This window comes from Sturnus vulgaris, chromosome 1, assembly GCF_052056855.1.
Source record: "Sturnus vulgaris isolate bStuVul1 chromosome 1, bStuVul1.hap1, whole genome shotgun sequence".
Classification (NCBI taxonomy): domain Eukaryota; kingdom Metazoa; phylum Chordata; class Aves; order Passeriformes; family Sturnidae; genus Sturnus; species Sturnus vulgaris.
Window position 1 is genome coordinate 85,864,701 of NC_142243.1, and position 15,847 is coordinate 85,880,547.

The following is a 15,847-nucleotide window of genomic DNA, read 5'->3' on the forward strand; positions in this document are numbered from 1 at the left end:
TGTTTAACCTGAACAGTTAGAAAAAGCTGCAAAAACCATATATGCTGTATGATAAACAATAACACTTTATAAAGGTTGAACTATTCTTAAGTAAAAAACTCCAAAGCAAAACAGTTGAGTGGTGTAATGTTTGTTTAAATATTTCCAACATTTCATAGTCCACCTGCTCTACAGAACCTTTGTGGTAGCTCTCTGGGGACCTGACCTTTTATTAGATTTGAAAAAGAAAACAAAACCAAAACCAAAAATGAAAGCAATCAACAAAAAAGATAGAGGTAGTTACAGTGGCAGCTTGTTTCCCCAGACACACGTATTTGCTGAACTTTGAAACACCAGACCTTTCAAAACTTAGTTGGAGACTTGTTCTGTAGAGAGAGCCTATCCATGAGGTAGAACTGAAGGAGCCATCACAACTGCTTAGCACTGTGTGAGTGAGCTGGAAAAAAAATTGACCCAAATCCAATTTCAGGTGTGAGACTTTAGGTATTGACTGTCCTGCTGATTACCTGTATAAAGTTGAATTTCTTAGGCTTCTCTATAATAAAGTGCAGTTTTGAACTTGACTTAATTGATACTGGGAGAACAGCAGAAGTCATTTGCTCTGGGACAAGTCCCATTCTTCTAGGCTCCATAAAATAATCAGAATTTAAAGTTGTGCTGTTTCAACAAAAAACATAAATTTTCATAATTTTAGAAGCTATATTTAGTGATAATTTAAATACGAACTCTGCTGTAACAGAGTTATCTGTTGAATAAACATGCTCAAAAATAGAATGTTTCAATCCATAGAAGAAATGAACTTAAACCCTTCATTTTAACTTGAGGTTAACCAGAAAAGAAAAATAGCATAGTTATTTTTGATTCCTCGGTTAGAGAATCCTCAGAAATATATTTTCTTAACCTTATTGTCTGACCACCATAGAATTCCCTTACTTGATGTTTGTCTAAGTAATATAGACTCAGTACATTGCTCTGCTCATTTTATCCTGTGGTTTGTCTACGGAGTGCATGCACTTAACTTGTGCCAAGAGGAAATAATATGTGGGCTGAATGAAGGAGGATAAATGGCATATGAACTTGTTTTTGTTTGTATTCTTTCTCCTAATCTTGTTGCAAGTTTTCTTTGAAACAAAGCTCTTTGGTTTTTACTGCTTTTTCCTTTTCTTTCCAATTTTTCTTAAATACATTTTGAAGATGATCTACCAGCATCTGCAGTGGGGTTAAGGTGTATTGCTTTCCATTTGCTATTGTCTTTTGGGTTTTTCTTTAAATGAAGATGATTCATCAGTGAAGAAATGTTGATTGCTAGATGTTGCAACTTTGGTTGTCTAGATGATAGGATTATGAGATTGTTTGTGCTACCTTGCCAAGAACCAGCCCCTCTTAAGGAAGAAAATAATTCCTTTACCAGTTCTATATTTTTTTTGTATTGAATCAGGATTGCTTTTACTTTTTTATAGGCGATTAAGCCTCTGATGGGGAAGAGCAAATTTCAACTCTTTATTGTTAATTAAAAAATATCTTTGGAGACTGAAGGTTTCTATCCTCCTATATTTCCCTGAATCACCTAATGTCATTGGTGTCCATTCCCATAAAAATGAGGGAATGGTGGAGGCTGAATTCTTGAAGCAAAGTGTTTGTATACTTTTCCCCCCTCCGAAGATGATCATGTTTTAAAGCAAGCATCAATTCACAATTATTTTGGCATCCCAGTCAAGTGCTGGACCTTCATGGAATGCTAATAATTTTCATAAATTTTGGTAATATTAAGTTAGCATTGGCTACAATGGCTAGTGAGCTGTGCAGACATGTCCTATTAGCCTTTCCATGGCTGATTTTTTCCTTATTACCCTAATATGGCTCTTTAGAGCATGTGCAGTTGGTTGTTAACAAAGCAGCAAAATGAGAAAGAGGCTCTTGCTGCATTCCACTATCTGTACAAAGTGGGCAGATGGACTAAAAATCTGGATTTTTGATCTTTTTCTTTTTTTCTTCTTCGAAAGAGCTGTATTTTTGCTAAAAGGTTGTAAACCATCCAGACTCGGATACGTTAAAGAAGCAGATCAGCAATTAAGAAACAGAACTCATATGCAGATGAAGTTCTGTCATTTTTTGTGTGTGTGCTTAAAGCAAGAGGGAGCACAATATTGTTCTGATTTTTTTATTTAATTTTTTTCCCACCAGATAGAATTTCCATTCTTTTCATAAGAAAAGAATGGAGAAAAAGGAGCTCAGGTGTGACCTTATCATGCTCTACAACTGCCTGACAGGAGGCTGTAGCAAGGTGTGGGTTGGTCTCTTCTTCCAAGTAACAAGTGGTGGGACAAGAAGAAGCAGCTTCAAGTTGTGCCAGGGACAGCTTATACCAGATATTAGGAAAAACCTTTTCATTGAAAGTATTGTTGAGCATTGAGCCAGTCTGCCCAGAGAGGTGGTGGACTCACCATATCTGGATGTATTCAAGACACATGGAGATGTGGTGCCTGGGGAGTTGGTTTAGTGGTGAACTTGGCAGTGCTGGGTTAACAGTTGGTCTCAATGAACTTAGTGATATTTTCCAACCCAAACCATGCTATAATTCTAAGTAGCTTAGACTGCTAGTTCATAAAAGATGCTAACAATTGCACTTACTGGCCATCTGATCCTGGGCAACTTTGTTTTCATACTTGGTAATGACACTGGAAGCTGTCTGGAAAGTTACTGGAAAGACTCATTCCAGGAGTCTTCCCTTCCAGATCCTGTGCAGTGTTTATGGGGCCTGCATTGCTGTCACTTGATGGCACGTGCTGCCCTTACTGCCTGTCACTGTATGTCACCTTCTACTGCCTATCACTTTAGCTGGAGACTGGGGAAACCCTGGCCCATCCTTTGGCCTTTCTTAGAGCTCTAAAATTTCAACAATCATAAGAGGTGGGGAGGAAAAGCATTACTTAAAATTCTGATTTTCTTCCTAATTTCTTAAATAACCTTATCAAGATACATTCTGTTTATTAGATAGATTGAGTGAAAATAGAGAACCACAGTCAGTGCTTCTTCAAAGTGGTTTTTTTTTTTTTTTTGTTTGTTTGTTTGTTTGTTTGTTTTCTTTTTTCACATGTTTTCTTTCCTATCTTCCTTCTGTGGCAGTGTTTGTCTGGTGTTGACAAGACTTCAGGACACTGGGTAGCAGCTGATTTTGTGTGGCTGAAGGTGGTAGATACTTACTTGTTACATGAAAATTTGTCATATTCAGGTTGGACCAAACTTTGACTTGTCATAGGCTTGTCTTTCCATTTCCAGCGCTCACTTCAGATTTTGTTTTGATGGGTTTATGGCTCATTCCTACCATTTCTGAGAATTAGGACCTGACCATTTTACAACCAGCTCTACAGTAAACCTACTAAAGTAATTGTTAATAGTGACCTGGAGTTTAGCAGTGCCTTTTGGAACAAAAGTAATTTCTACGAAGAGAAGTGTTGATTGTAGTGTTGTGGTTCTTTCTTTTTTTCCTTGCTTGTTGCTTTCTATTTTTTTGCTTTGGGGCATCTTTTTGTTTTTGTGGTGGGGGAGTAGAGGAGGTGGGGAATATATTCTTCTTTGAAGTCCTGGCTCCAAACTCTTACAAAGATTAGTGTCAGGCTTTGCTCTCTATACCCTTGGTCTTTACAATATTTCTTATTTTGTTGGGTTTTGTATTTATTAATGAAATATCATAAGACCTGTATTTTGTGAGCTACAGTCTCGGACAGAATTGATAGGATCAAAAAATTTTATTTTGCTGAAACAATGTAAAATAAAAGGTTTATGTTCGCATGCCAATATTAGTAAGAATGCATCACTGCAGGATGGTCAGTTCTAGCAAAAACGATCTTGTTAATTGAAGCATAGATATTTCCAACAAAAATAACAGTGCATAGCTGTCTATGGGCAGTCTGCTTTCTGTTTCTGTTCACTACAGTAAATGTATTAAAATTGAGCAGATTTCTTTACAAAACTCCATCTTGAGACTAAATAATGATTTCTCATAACTATACAACATGATTTCCTTCAGAATGAATTCTTTGACTGGCTGCCAAAGCCAGCATGTAAGTGTTAAAATGTGGAAGATTAAACTCCTCTGGAGAGAGTGCATGACTGAGGACGTCAAATGTTTTCATGGTCAGTCTGTCCCTCTGTCACATTCAGGAAGATTGGCAGCAGCAGCACAGGGACCACAGGTGGTATCTGTAAGGAGTAGCTGCTCTTCCTGGGAAGAGCATTAGGGCTCTGTGCTGGACGAGGTGTGAAGTTGGTTTTTGGCTGTGCATGTAGCACTGAAACCACTTTCATCTAGGTGGGGGTTCAGTCTTTTTTCCCCTTACACTTTCTTGTATTTGTATGCAATATGTGTGTTTGAACAATGAAGCATAAACAATTCCAAACCTTTGTTCAGAAAAATAAGAAATAAGTAGGCATTGCTGCAGATGTTCCTGTTTCTTCCCTGAGGGCACAGACAGTCAGAACCCAAATTCCCTTTAATTATCCCAGTAACAGACATATGCACACACGTAAGAATGCAGCAATATGTACTTCTAGCTGGGGGAGCTCTGGCAGGGCAGAGAAAACAGGAATGCAGGCTAGATTTTAGACCTTGAAGGTTAGAGTGGATTGTAAAAGCAGGCAAGGGAACTGCTGTGACTGTGCCAGCCCTACCTGTAGAGCAGTAGGACAGGTGGCTGGGGCAGCGAGTAGCTGGGTAGAGGAAAGTAAGTTTACCATAGGCTTAAGAAAGAAGTTCAAGTTTGCACGCATTTAAAGTCAAAAAACATATACTGTAGGAAGTATGCTTCATTTTCTCTTTTTCCCATTAATAATGAATTACTTACAGCCCTGCCTCATTACCTCCAAAATTGTTCTGAAGCTGTAATCGCTGTTCATAAAATGAATGCTCAGTAAACAGGTGGTGAACTTTCTGGAGAATATCAAGAGGTTTATGGTCTTGGGGTTTGTTTTATTACAAATGATTTAAAGTGGAGAGGGGCACGAGAAGCTAGCAGAGCTTCTAGATAAGGCTAGATACAGATATTTATTTCTGTTTGTATGGAAAAGTGAACTTCAGGACTGTATTAAGTTTTACTGGTTAGTAGAAGGAAGGCAGCTGGCTTTTTTATGGGATCTAGAGACCTCCAGAATACTGCATCTTGAAAGGGATCTGTAGTTTTGAGGTTGCTTTGTCTTTTTTTCTTTCGTTTTTCCTTCCCCCCTCCCTATAAGCAAAGATGAGCTCTGAACTGCAGATGGAGATCTGACATGTTTTCATGTTTCCAAAGGAGAACCAAATGTAGTGTGGTAAGACTTAAAAGAGGAATCTTTTAGTTTGTGGTTGCTGATTTAATCATTCTGGGCAACTTTGTAACTTCATCTTTTCCTTTATAGAGGACTGGATTACATTAAATAACTCTGCCTAGACGATTTTTTTTTTTCCCCTTGGAGGGAAGAAGTGATGTTTTGTTTTCTTGTGTCTTCCCGGACACCTTTTTTGGAAACTGTAGAGTTCCTACTGTCTAATCACTAATTACCAGAATGTCTATATTTTTCAATTTATTATTCAGATTAAAATATATTAATCGTTTCTATAAGAAATATTTTGAATTTTCAATTTTATTAAAAATAAAGGTTTGACTAATCATATAAACATGTATTCTCTCATGTCCCAGTTATGATGTCCATCCACATACTCTTAATTCTGTACACAGCTCTGGTATAAGTAAGCTCTGTATTGCAAATGAAATGTCTTTTTCATTAAAGTGCGATGCTGAGTAGTGCATCAGATCCATCTGTCCTAATGCTCTCATTTTACAGAAAAGCATTAAATGGTGCTGGGTGATGCTTGCTTTTTGTTGTTGAACTAGTGCTCTTCTCTTCATATGTTGTGTTCAGCCTGCTTCTGGTGTACTCCATTTAGATTGTTAGAGCCTTCTGGCAGCACAGACCATTAGATCTGTTTACATCTGTGGCCCTCCTTAAGCCTGACGTTTGGATGTTTGTACCTTATCTATGAAAAAGTGGACTTGTCAACTACATTCTACAAACAAGTGGATCAGGAATTTCTCTGGAATGTTGAGCTGGGATTGTCTTTTCAATTTGTATTTTTCTCTCAGAAAAAAATGGTCTCTTTCGGTGAGATTTAAATGTTAGAGACTTGCTTACTCCTTGTTTGTTTATTTGACTGAGGTTCTCAATGCAGTAGTTTGTCCTTCTTGTGTATGAAAAATTACAGAAAAAGCACTTTCATGGTCCCTTCTAAATAATCCTGGTGGTGTATATATGTTCCTAGTACTTAATGCTGTTGTTACTTGGGCATTCTCCTTCTATTTAACTTCAAGCCTGGTACCAAAATGCAGTGTTGGTCCTACCTTTGAGCTTTACTATTGTAGGATGCATTAATAACTATTTTGTCTGTCCCTGCAATGCTAAAGGAGGACAACAACAGGAGCATGTAGAAAGGGTTAATGAATACCCAGACTGTTCACCCAGGGCTTTAATTGTACTGGGTGTGCCTGGCTTTGCATCCCACAGCACCTCTGGATGTACAACCTAGGCAAGGGACACTCTACAGAATCTCCCTGTGGGATTTTCTCCAGACCTGTGGAATAAAGCTCCACAGCATGGGCAAGGCAGTCACCTTGGGGCTGCAATTCTGCCATAAGCATAAGCAGACTGCATAGGCAGGCAGGGTCATAAAGCTGAGGAGGTATATGGTCCTGGAAGCAGATTTACCAACATAGCACTGCTTATAGAAAGCATATGTCTGGAATTGAAGGAAAAGCAGCCTGTAATGGGCAGGCCTTCTCTGCTTTGCAGTGAGCTGCTGTTTTCCAAGTGCTCGGCTTCTGCCATGGGCCTTATGGAAGAAGAGCAGGGCAGATGTTTGTACTTAGATTTTGAAATGAATATAGTTTAGCATATTGTTTTTGCTGGAGTGTAGTAACCCGTAGAATGAATCTTTTCTGTAAGAAAAATTTAAAAAAATTTGCTGCTTTAATTATAGTTGTTCAATGAGGTTTTTTTGGTGTTTATGATTCTTTTGTCATATCTTTGATTTTCTTTCTCAAGAGAAATGGCACTTTTAATGACTTCATGGTTAATGCATCCAACAGAAATAAACCAATTGGGGAAAGTCTGCTCTGGCCTGTTTTGCAACAGAGCTAAGCTAAGGTTAGGGTAGGAATTTGGTTCAAAGTAAATAAAAATAAAGCATGACTTTACAGGTAAATAAAGAATTAGTTGCATTTGTATGGGTTTAAACACTGTGTACCAGAAATAAAACAGTTGTGATGAAGCTTCATGGTACTGCAGCCTAAGGAGTGCACAAAGTAGTTTGTTCAGGTGCAGCATAGGTTTCTTTCCATTGCAATGGCAGCCAGACAAACCTTGATACCAAATCCAGAAATTTGTTTGCAGCTGTATTTTCAGAAGCTCATCTGAGGAAAAAAAAGCCTGTGTATGAGATCTTATATTGTCAGCTACATGTTTGTAACTATAGCTGCTTTCTACGCAGTATTTACTTTTTTTTTTTTAACTTATGGATCAAAATTATTTAAAACATTGAAGTCATTGCAAACAAATGCTGAGCAACACATGCCTTGAATAAGTTCTAGAAAAATAAGTTATATTTTTGACAAACTAGACCTCAGCCTATTTCTGGTAAGCAGGGGTGTGAACTGGGATTGGTTACAGAAGTAATATAACTATTCTTTTGCTGAACTTCCTTGATGGAGTCCTCTTTTTAGTTGGAACCTGTGGAATAGGGTTGGCATGTATTTCCTTTCTTCACTTGAGCTGTGGGACTTTTTTCATGTAATCTGCAGTGAGTCAATGACTTATCAGCAAGGGTGTGCTTAATACATTTCTGTGAGGAGAGAATACAGTGTAAAAGAGGTAGGAAAACTGGTGACTGGAAATATTAAAAAAAAGTATAGACAAAAGTGAATCATAAAGTTTCTGCAACAGGCTCTGTCGTGCCATTTTCTTGCCTATTTTCCCAACATTGAGCAATGCTTGTTAACCTGAAGTTGTTCTGAGTGAATTTATTATTCGCAGATATATTTATTTATAATATAATGTAGTTTTAAAATGAGAACTTTGCAGTCACACTGAATCGATACCAGTGATGCACAGAAATTGCTGGAGAAAATCTTGTTTTCCTCAGTTCTAGTTTTAAGATGTTTAGAGACTGTGGGGTCCCAAAGTGTCACAGCAGAGAGTTTACAAGTGCTCCTAGCTGTGTCCTTCAAGTGCAAATGTTGCAGATAAATCCCCAGACAGGACATGCTGAATGAGTGAACAGGTGGATCTCCTCTTGCCAGCCCTGACACCTTGCTTAATAGATTCCCCTGGGGTTAATGGGACTGTCACCAGGGCACGGGGGTGATGCAATGGAGTCAGCGTGGCACATCCCTGGAGACACCTCTGACATGTCTCTCTGCCTTTGAAGAGGATAGTAGTGTAACTCGAGTGTCACAGGAAGAGATCTAAGGCTAAAATTATTCCACAGCTTCAGGAAGATGGAGTTATTGTATCATCCTTAGATTAGATACATTTAATTATAAAATAGCTTTAGCATGCAGAAATATATTTTAATTTTCTTCTGATGAGATTAGTGAGTTTGTCGTACTGATGCCACCCAGAGACTTCTGTTAATATTGCAAATCTGCTAGTTCTCAACTATGGTGTTATTGTTGTTGTTGCTGTTATTGTGATGATATTGTTGTGGTATTATTATTATTGCTATTGTTGTTATTTTGCTAACAGAGTTTCTTCAAGGTGCTGCTGTGCACGTTTAACTTTGTGCTCACTATTTTCAAAAAGGACCCCATGGCATGAGGTGTCACATACATATACCATAAACTACTGAAACTTTTAATATCTATGTTAATTTTGAAATCAGGAGGTCTTTATTGTCTTTTGACTTTCTTATTTGCCAAGTCGGGTTATTACTAAAGATCACTTCTGAATTTAGTTCTAAATATACTATTCTATTCCTTGTAAGTAATTTCTCAATTTATTCTACTGTTTACTGTAGCTCTACTTTGAAGTACTGAATAATGAAACTTAGGTTACAGGGAACCTTACAATTTCATTTACAAAGAACTGTAGAGCTCAACCCTTGGCAAGTCCTTGGACAATGTAAACCAAACATGTAATGGCCTGTTGGGCAGATGCTAAATTTAAAGTTAAACAGAGACAGGTTTCTGGTCTTTTTTTTTTTTTTTTTTTTTTTTTTTTTTTTTTTAATGTGAGTATCTAATGTCCTTCTGCCCAGCTTTGATTGTTAACCTCCTTTGTCTTTAAGCCTCTTTAACAGAATTCCTTGACCTTTCCTAGGAGCTGAGTGGAATCTGGTGTGTTTGCTTTGCTGTAGATTTATGAACCACGACAAACTTTGTTTTATATTAAATCTAAGCTATTAACCCTCCCTCCCAAAACCGGAACCCCCCAGGAAAACCCATAACATCTGATTCCTGGCGTGTGAAAGAGAGCTGTAGCCTTCTCAGAAAGACTTTTTTTTCAACATCCATTTTTTAGTTCCATGAGAAAGTGTTTTTTTTGGGGGAACATTTTTGAGTTATAACGCCTGCAGATTTCGTCCTATAATAGCAATGAAAATTTCTTGTGTTTGTTGTTGCTAAGGTTAAGTATGTCTTGAATGTACCAAAAGGACTCAGTGTGTGTTGGCAGTGACGTGCTGTCACGAATGTCTGTGTACCATGATAGTTTTCCCTGGGCAGCTTTGAGCCCTAGACCCGTGTCTGCAGAATGGCAAACCTGCCTGCTGAGCTTTAAAGGAAAAGCTACTCCAGGCTGAAGGTGTGTTTCAATAAGTGTCCTCGGTATCAGGAGTAAGAAGAGGGAAGTCAACAAAGGGCTTGGTGTTTTACTGTAATTCACATGAAATGAGGGCAGAGGGAAGGGATAGGAATGCCAGGAAGGAGGGTCAGGATTGGAAAGGGTAGGGACATTGCTGTTTGTCACCTGTGATCAGCAAGCAACACTATTAGCTGGCAGGGCAACTTAATTGCCTTACACATTTATTTATGGTATTGTTGTGGCACACAAAATGTACAGCTATGTTATTATGTAGAGCTTGTTGTGTTGCATCTGCATGAAAACCATTAATAAATTTAAATTATTACTTCTTACTACTTTACCATTATATTTTAATTGACAGAAAAATAATTTATATGCCTTTAGTAGCTAATTATGATTTTTTGACTCTAAGGAGTTAATTATTAGGAAAACTAAAAACTCTTCACCTATGGGTTTTCAGCTAGATTTCACTTGGTGAAAAGAAATTTAATTATTCTGTTAATTAGTTACATAAGCTTTTATTTTTTCAGTGTACATGGGGTTGGATTGCCTCATTCTTTTTAGGCGCTGTTTTTTTGTTCATTTCCCCTTACAAAAGTGTCATGAAGTTATAGCTTTATCTCATAAATACTTATTTCTGTGTGGCCTGTGCTGCCACTGTGATACACAAGAGATAGTTTCAGAGTGTTTTCTGAAAAAAAAGTACAGCTCTAGCAGCCATTTGCTCTTCCTGACCTTATTCCCTCAAGCAAGTGTGCTGCCGAATGCAACAAAGACAGGATAAAATAATTTATATTTTGGAGGGGAATCGGATTTCAGAGCCATTTCTTAGCAAGTCCTCATTCTTGTTCTCTAGCCTGCGCTTGCCTTGCCCTGCCTGGCCCCTGCTCCCTTGCTCCAAACCTGGAAGTGGTCTCAATCACCTGCTTGCTGTACCTTGAAGCTTTATTGTGTCTTGCTGAGACAGCAGGACAAGTGGAAGAGAATTGAGTCTTTGAATCTCAGTCTCCCCTGTAGCCTTCTGGCACTGCAATAATTCTGTGTACTGAACTGTCCCTGCCCCCCCCATGCTGTAGGGAGCCACTCCTCTCCTTTTCTTTTAGAAGACCAAGGATCTCACTTGTTCTGCCAATATAGAGCTGAGGTAATTCCATTCTTGGCTGCTTACCTTGTCTCTCTTTCAGAGACTGATGTTTCCACAGCGGGTCTGTCTTTATTTTTGTTTTGTTCTTTTTTTTTTCCTTCTTTCGCCAGTAAGTGAGATTCTTCATGATTTACCTCTGGATTTCCTCATCTTCATGTCCTACCTAATTTCTTAACTTTTTAGAACTTGGAAATTGATTGTTTTATAGTAAATGCATGATTGAAAAGTTAAGACCGCAAAATCAAGTACAGAAAATTTAAGAAACGCCTCTTTTATGCTTGCCTGTGTAGCCTTATATATATTTATTTAAATAAAAATAGGTATGTAAGTACGTACATGGCTGTAAAGGCCTGTAATGTATAAGTGTTTTTCCTCCCTCAGAATCCTGCTGGGTTCTCTGCACAGTATCTGCAGTAATGGCTGATGGCAGCTGTAATCACAGTTATCTAATATGTGGCCACTTCCCCTTTCCACCCCAGTGTTTGAATCCTGCTTTGAGCACCCATCCAATGGAGATGGAAATCAAGAGTGAATTTAGCCACAAGTACTGCAGAACGTGTACAAACTGGCATTGCGAGCCTGAAATTGCACAGATGCATACAGCCTGACATTAAAAATGCAGAAGTTACTTTTCTGACACCCAAGTGACTCTACTTCACAGTTCCATCTGTTTTTCCAAAGTATATGATGATACAGCTTCTGCACACTGCATTTAATTGTTGTCTGCAATGGCTGAGCACGTTTTGACACAGAATAACATTTTTCTCCTGGGCCCATTCCTTAGGAATGGATAGCCCACTTGTGCTAAAACTTTAAATTAGGAGCAAATCATCCTGAAACAGGCACCAGACATGGATTATTTCAACTGAGACATTTGCAAAAGCAAAAATATTCTCATGAGTGAAGAAGAGAGCTTAGAATGAATGCTGTTAACCTGAGCTGCAACTAATGATACCAGTATCAAAAACTGCACTTCTGCAGCACCCTCAGGGGGGTTGGTTTTGACTCCCTGTTCTAAATGTTCATGACCCTGGGCTCGCCTTTGGTCTTTCAAGCGACTCTTTCACACCTGTAAACTTCAGACAGTCCCACAGCCCATTGTGCCCTACATATACAGCCCTCCTCACCTTTCACATAAGTTCCAGACCTCTGCCTTGTGACTACATTAAAAAAAAAAAAGTTTCAGGCATTGTCTTGAGAATTGAGGAATTCTAGAGGATGAGGTTTTTGTACAACAGGACTGGTTTTTTTAGGGTGCCATTTCAATGATTTCTATTGTAACAGAAATTTTATATACTCTATGCATCTATTTAAAAAAAGTAAAAATTAAAAAAAAAATTATGCCCTGTTCCCACAATATGGTGTCTATTTAACCAAACTGTTGAGTGTCCAGTTAGTGATATGAATGAAAAAAAGAACTACTAGTAATGAAAATATTTAAGGATTTGATTTACAACTATTTATGTGTGCTTAAATTTGAAAGTAGGAACAAGTTTGTATTCTGAATACAAGTAATGCCCCTTGCTAATTTTCAGCAACTCACATGCTTGTCTGCCCTGCTTAATGTATTTAATGTGTATCTAATGTAATGTGCTTAATGCTTAATTGGTCTGAGAAAGGAAGGTGAAAAAAAAAAGAGTTCAAAGGATGTCAAGCATTTTTCCTTTTTCATCCCTCATTTCTCAACCTTTTTATTGTGAAAATGATGAAAAGTAAAATTTGTTTGTTTTCCTCATTTCTTTTCACTTAATCAGATCCTTTTGTAAAGAAAATAAAGAACTCAATTGCAAACTAAAAAAAAGCAAACAACCTCTAGTCCTCAGCTGCTTTTGATGCATGGAAATTTAATCTAACTTTGCTTGAGTATGTGTCAGTGAATTGCAGTTGTACTGTGGTGTTTTCTTCTTTACCCAAGGAGTAAAAACAATTCAGAACAAAATATGGATACTTGATTCAAGTGTGTATCAGGTGGCTGCCCTGTATTTTACAGGCCTCTATTATAAATTAAATGGCATAGTGGTGAAAGTCTCCTATGTTTCCTTAGAGGACCATAAGGAGAAAACTTGCAGACCCACACGAAATATCTGTAGATTTAATGGTGGCTACTTGATGTACTACAGCTATAACATTTATAGTAAAAGTTGTATTTCTTGATTGTTTTTAGAAATTGCCCCTTGGCTACACGTGTTCAAAGCAGAAGATGCCGTGGACTTCTCACAGTTAACATTTGACCCAGGACAAAAAGAGCTTATTGCTGGAGCAAGGTGAGAAATCTTTTTTCTTTTTTGCACCAGGCTGGATTTTGTTCTTTGATGATAAGCATTATTTAGCCAGATTCCAATATTAGTGTGCTCTTGTGTGACTCCCCTGCCTTCTAGATCCACTAAAATTAATGTTATGTATGTTTATTTCTCTTATCCCTGACCAGAGTTACAAGATGGACTGCCTGCCTGGTATCAAGGTTTTATAATAGCTTACACTATTCTAATTTTTAAGAGGACTGTCCTGAAGTACACAATCTTTGTGTGCATATGGTAGAACAAGCAGGTGCTGTGTGGCAATGTGACAAAAGTTGGCCCTGCGTGAAGTTTAGGATGATTCCAAATTTGGCTGCACAATGTGGCCGTGGCTCTTTGTGTTGGGATGTTTCTAATAATTATTCACTACAATGCCAGGAGCATCTATTAAAGAGTGTGGAATTAGTGGTAAAGTTGGTGATAGTCACTGTTTGCACAGTAGGATAGGAGAGCACTCTGCAGGCTGTGATCAACAGTGACACTGTCTTAGATGTCAGCATTGAAGCAGTGACAGTCCTTGAGAACTATTTTTTTTTCCTCTTAGCATATGAGGTGTAGTAAAACATCTTAGTTGGCAAACAAAATCTAACCATCTAAACTTATTATTCACACTTGCCTTCTGAATATACTTTACTTTTGATTTAACAAAGTTCTAGTCAGCTCACTTATCTTTTAGGTTTAGCATTGGAACATATTTCTGTTTCCAAGTTTGCTTTTTAGCTGAAAATGAGGTTCAAAATGCAGAGTCATGAAATGCACTTCAAGAAAAATATTTTCCATGGGTCCGTGGAAGTTGTTTATCTACTGGGAAAAACTTTCTCAGTTGGAAATAGGTGTGTGTGTACATACATTTATTTATTTTTGGCCCACATTAAATGGGGTATTCTGTGCCTTGACATTAATTTTTCAATTCTTTAAGCTACCAAATAAAACTTAGTGTGAGGTTATCAACTGCTGCTACTCTATAAGGACTGTCACCATAAGTTGTCTGAACCTCTCCCCAGGCCCCAGATCCATGGAAATATGTGTTGGCTCAATGCACTCTGTACAGATATCCCAATAGTTGTAAAAAAAAGCCCCCAAAACCAAAATAAAACAACAAAAAAACCAAAAAACAAAAACCAACCAACCAACCAAACAAACAAAAAAAAAACCCAAAAAACCAAAAACAAACAAAACAAAACAAAAAAACAACAAAAAAAGCACAACAAACTTTTCCCTCCTTCCTCTCTTATTTTATTTTCCATACTGTTAATCTAGAGTCCAAATCTGAGCAAAAAATAAGATCATTTAAACTAGTGCTTTTGATGAAGCCTTTTGAGTCACTATGGGATAAGCTTTGGATGATTTTGTTGAATAAGCAGTGACTAAAAAAAAAAATCAGCTTTTTGCAAAATATCCCATACATCAAAAGATTTCTTTTTCCTATAAGTTAATGATGGTTCAGAGCTTTATATCTCTTGTTCTGACTAAAATTTAAAAAATAAAAGTTCAGGATTATTAAAATTACAACAGCAATTTTGTTTTACACATTTCAGTATAGTTGGCTGTCATTTCTGATTACTTATCTTTTGCATATAGTCCCCACTGCAGGCAGAATGAGTCCATTCACTGTGAATATCATGTCAAGTTTTATCTTTATTTGCAGGAATGGTTTTTGCAGCCTTTCATAGTCTCAACCGGCCTTGTTGATGCTTTTTTCCCCTTAATGTACTGTTTTACCTTTCACTGATAGCCATCTGAACAGAGCATTAATATTACCATACTTGTGCTATGGCCTGTGGACAATATTTTAATACAAGTTTCTTGAACATCTGCCTCACTGGATTCACATATTCAAACAGCCGTTTGAAGAATTTGTTTTCTGTCATAAGCAACAACTGTGCTCTTGTAAAGACAGCAAAGAGAATTTAATTCTGTTAATTCACTGATTATTCATTCTTCCTGATGAAGTATCTTTTGATATGTAGTTATTTCTCTTTGAATATTTCATCTTTTTTTTTTTTATTATTGTCTCCTTGTACTAACACTTCAGTACTGAAAAACTACTGACCATGTGTAATGTGATTTCAGTAAGATCTGAACAGTAAAAAGTTCCAGTTCACTTGTGAAAATGATAATTTGTAGCCTTCTAACATGGACTTCTCTTTGCTACCCAGTCACTGGTAGAGACAGAAAATGGGCAATGGGGCACATGAAATAGTTACAAATAAAACTTATATTACTCTATACACTGCCAAGAGAAGTACTTACATTATTATTTACTTGTCCAGCATCCACACAAGAAGAGATATACTGGGTTTGCATGGCGAGCCTCTGGTGTGGAAGGGGGCTACAGGGGTGGCTTCTGTGAGAAGCTGCTGGGAGCCTCCCCCATGTCTGGCAGAGCCAATGCCAGCTGGCTGCAAGACAGATGTGCTGCAGGTCAAGGCCATCAGCAATGGTGATGTCTCTGTGATAAAATATTTAAGAAGGTAGAAAAGTTATTGAGCACAAATAATTATGCCCACAGAAGAAAGGAGGGAAACAAATGTGAGAGAAACAGCCTTGCAGTCACCATGGCCAATGGAAAAGATAG

General features: G+C 37.7%; 1 protein-coding gene across 3 annotated transcripts in view; it reads left to right on the forward strand.

Annotated features, from left to right (window-relative positions):
• SEMA5A (semaphorin 5A) overlaps positions 1-15,847 on the forward strand; it is a 411,339-nt gene that overhangs the window by 198,534 nt on the left and 196,958 nt on the right. For all 3 annotated transcript variants that reach the window (XM_088171122.1, XM_088171116.1, XM_088171133.1), the window contains exon 4: positions 13,137-13,236. In XM_088171122.1, coding sequence (XP_088027248.1) covers positions 13,137-13,236 — 100 coding nt within the window. The remainder of the gene's footprint in view (positions 1-13,136; positions 13,237-15,847) is intronic.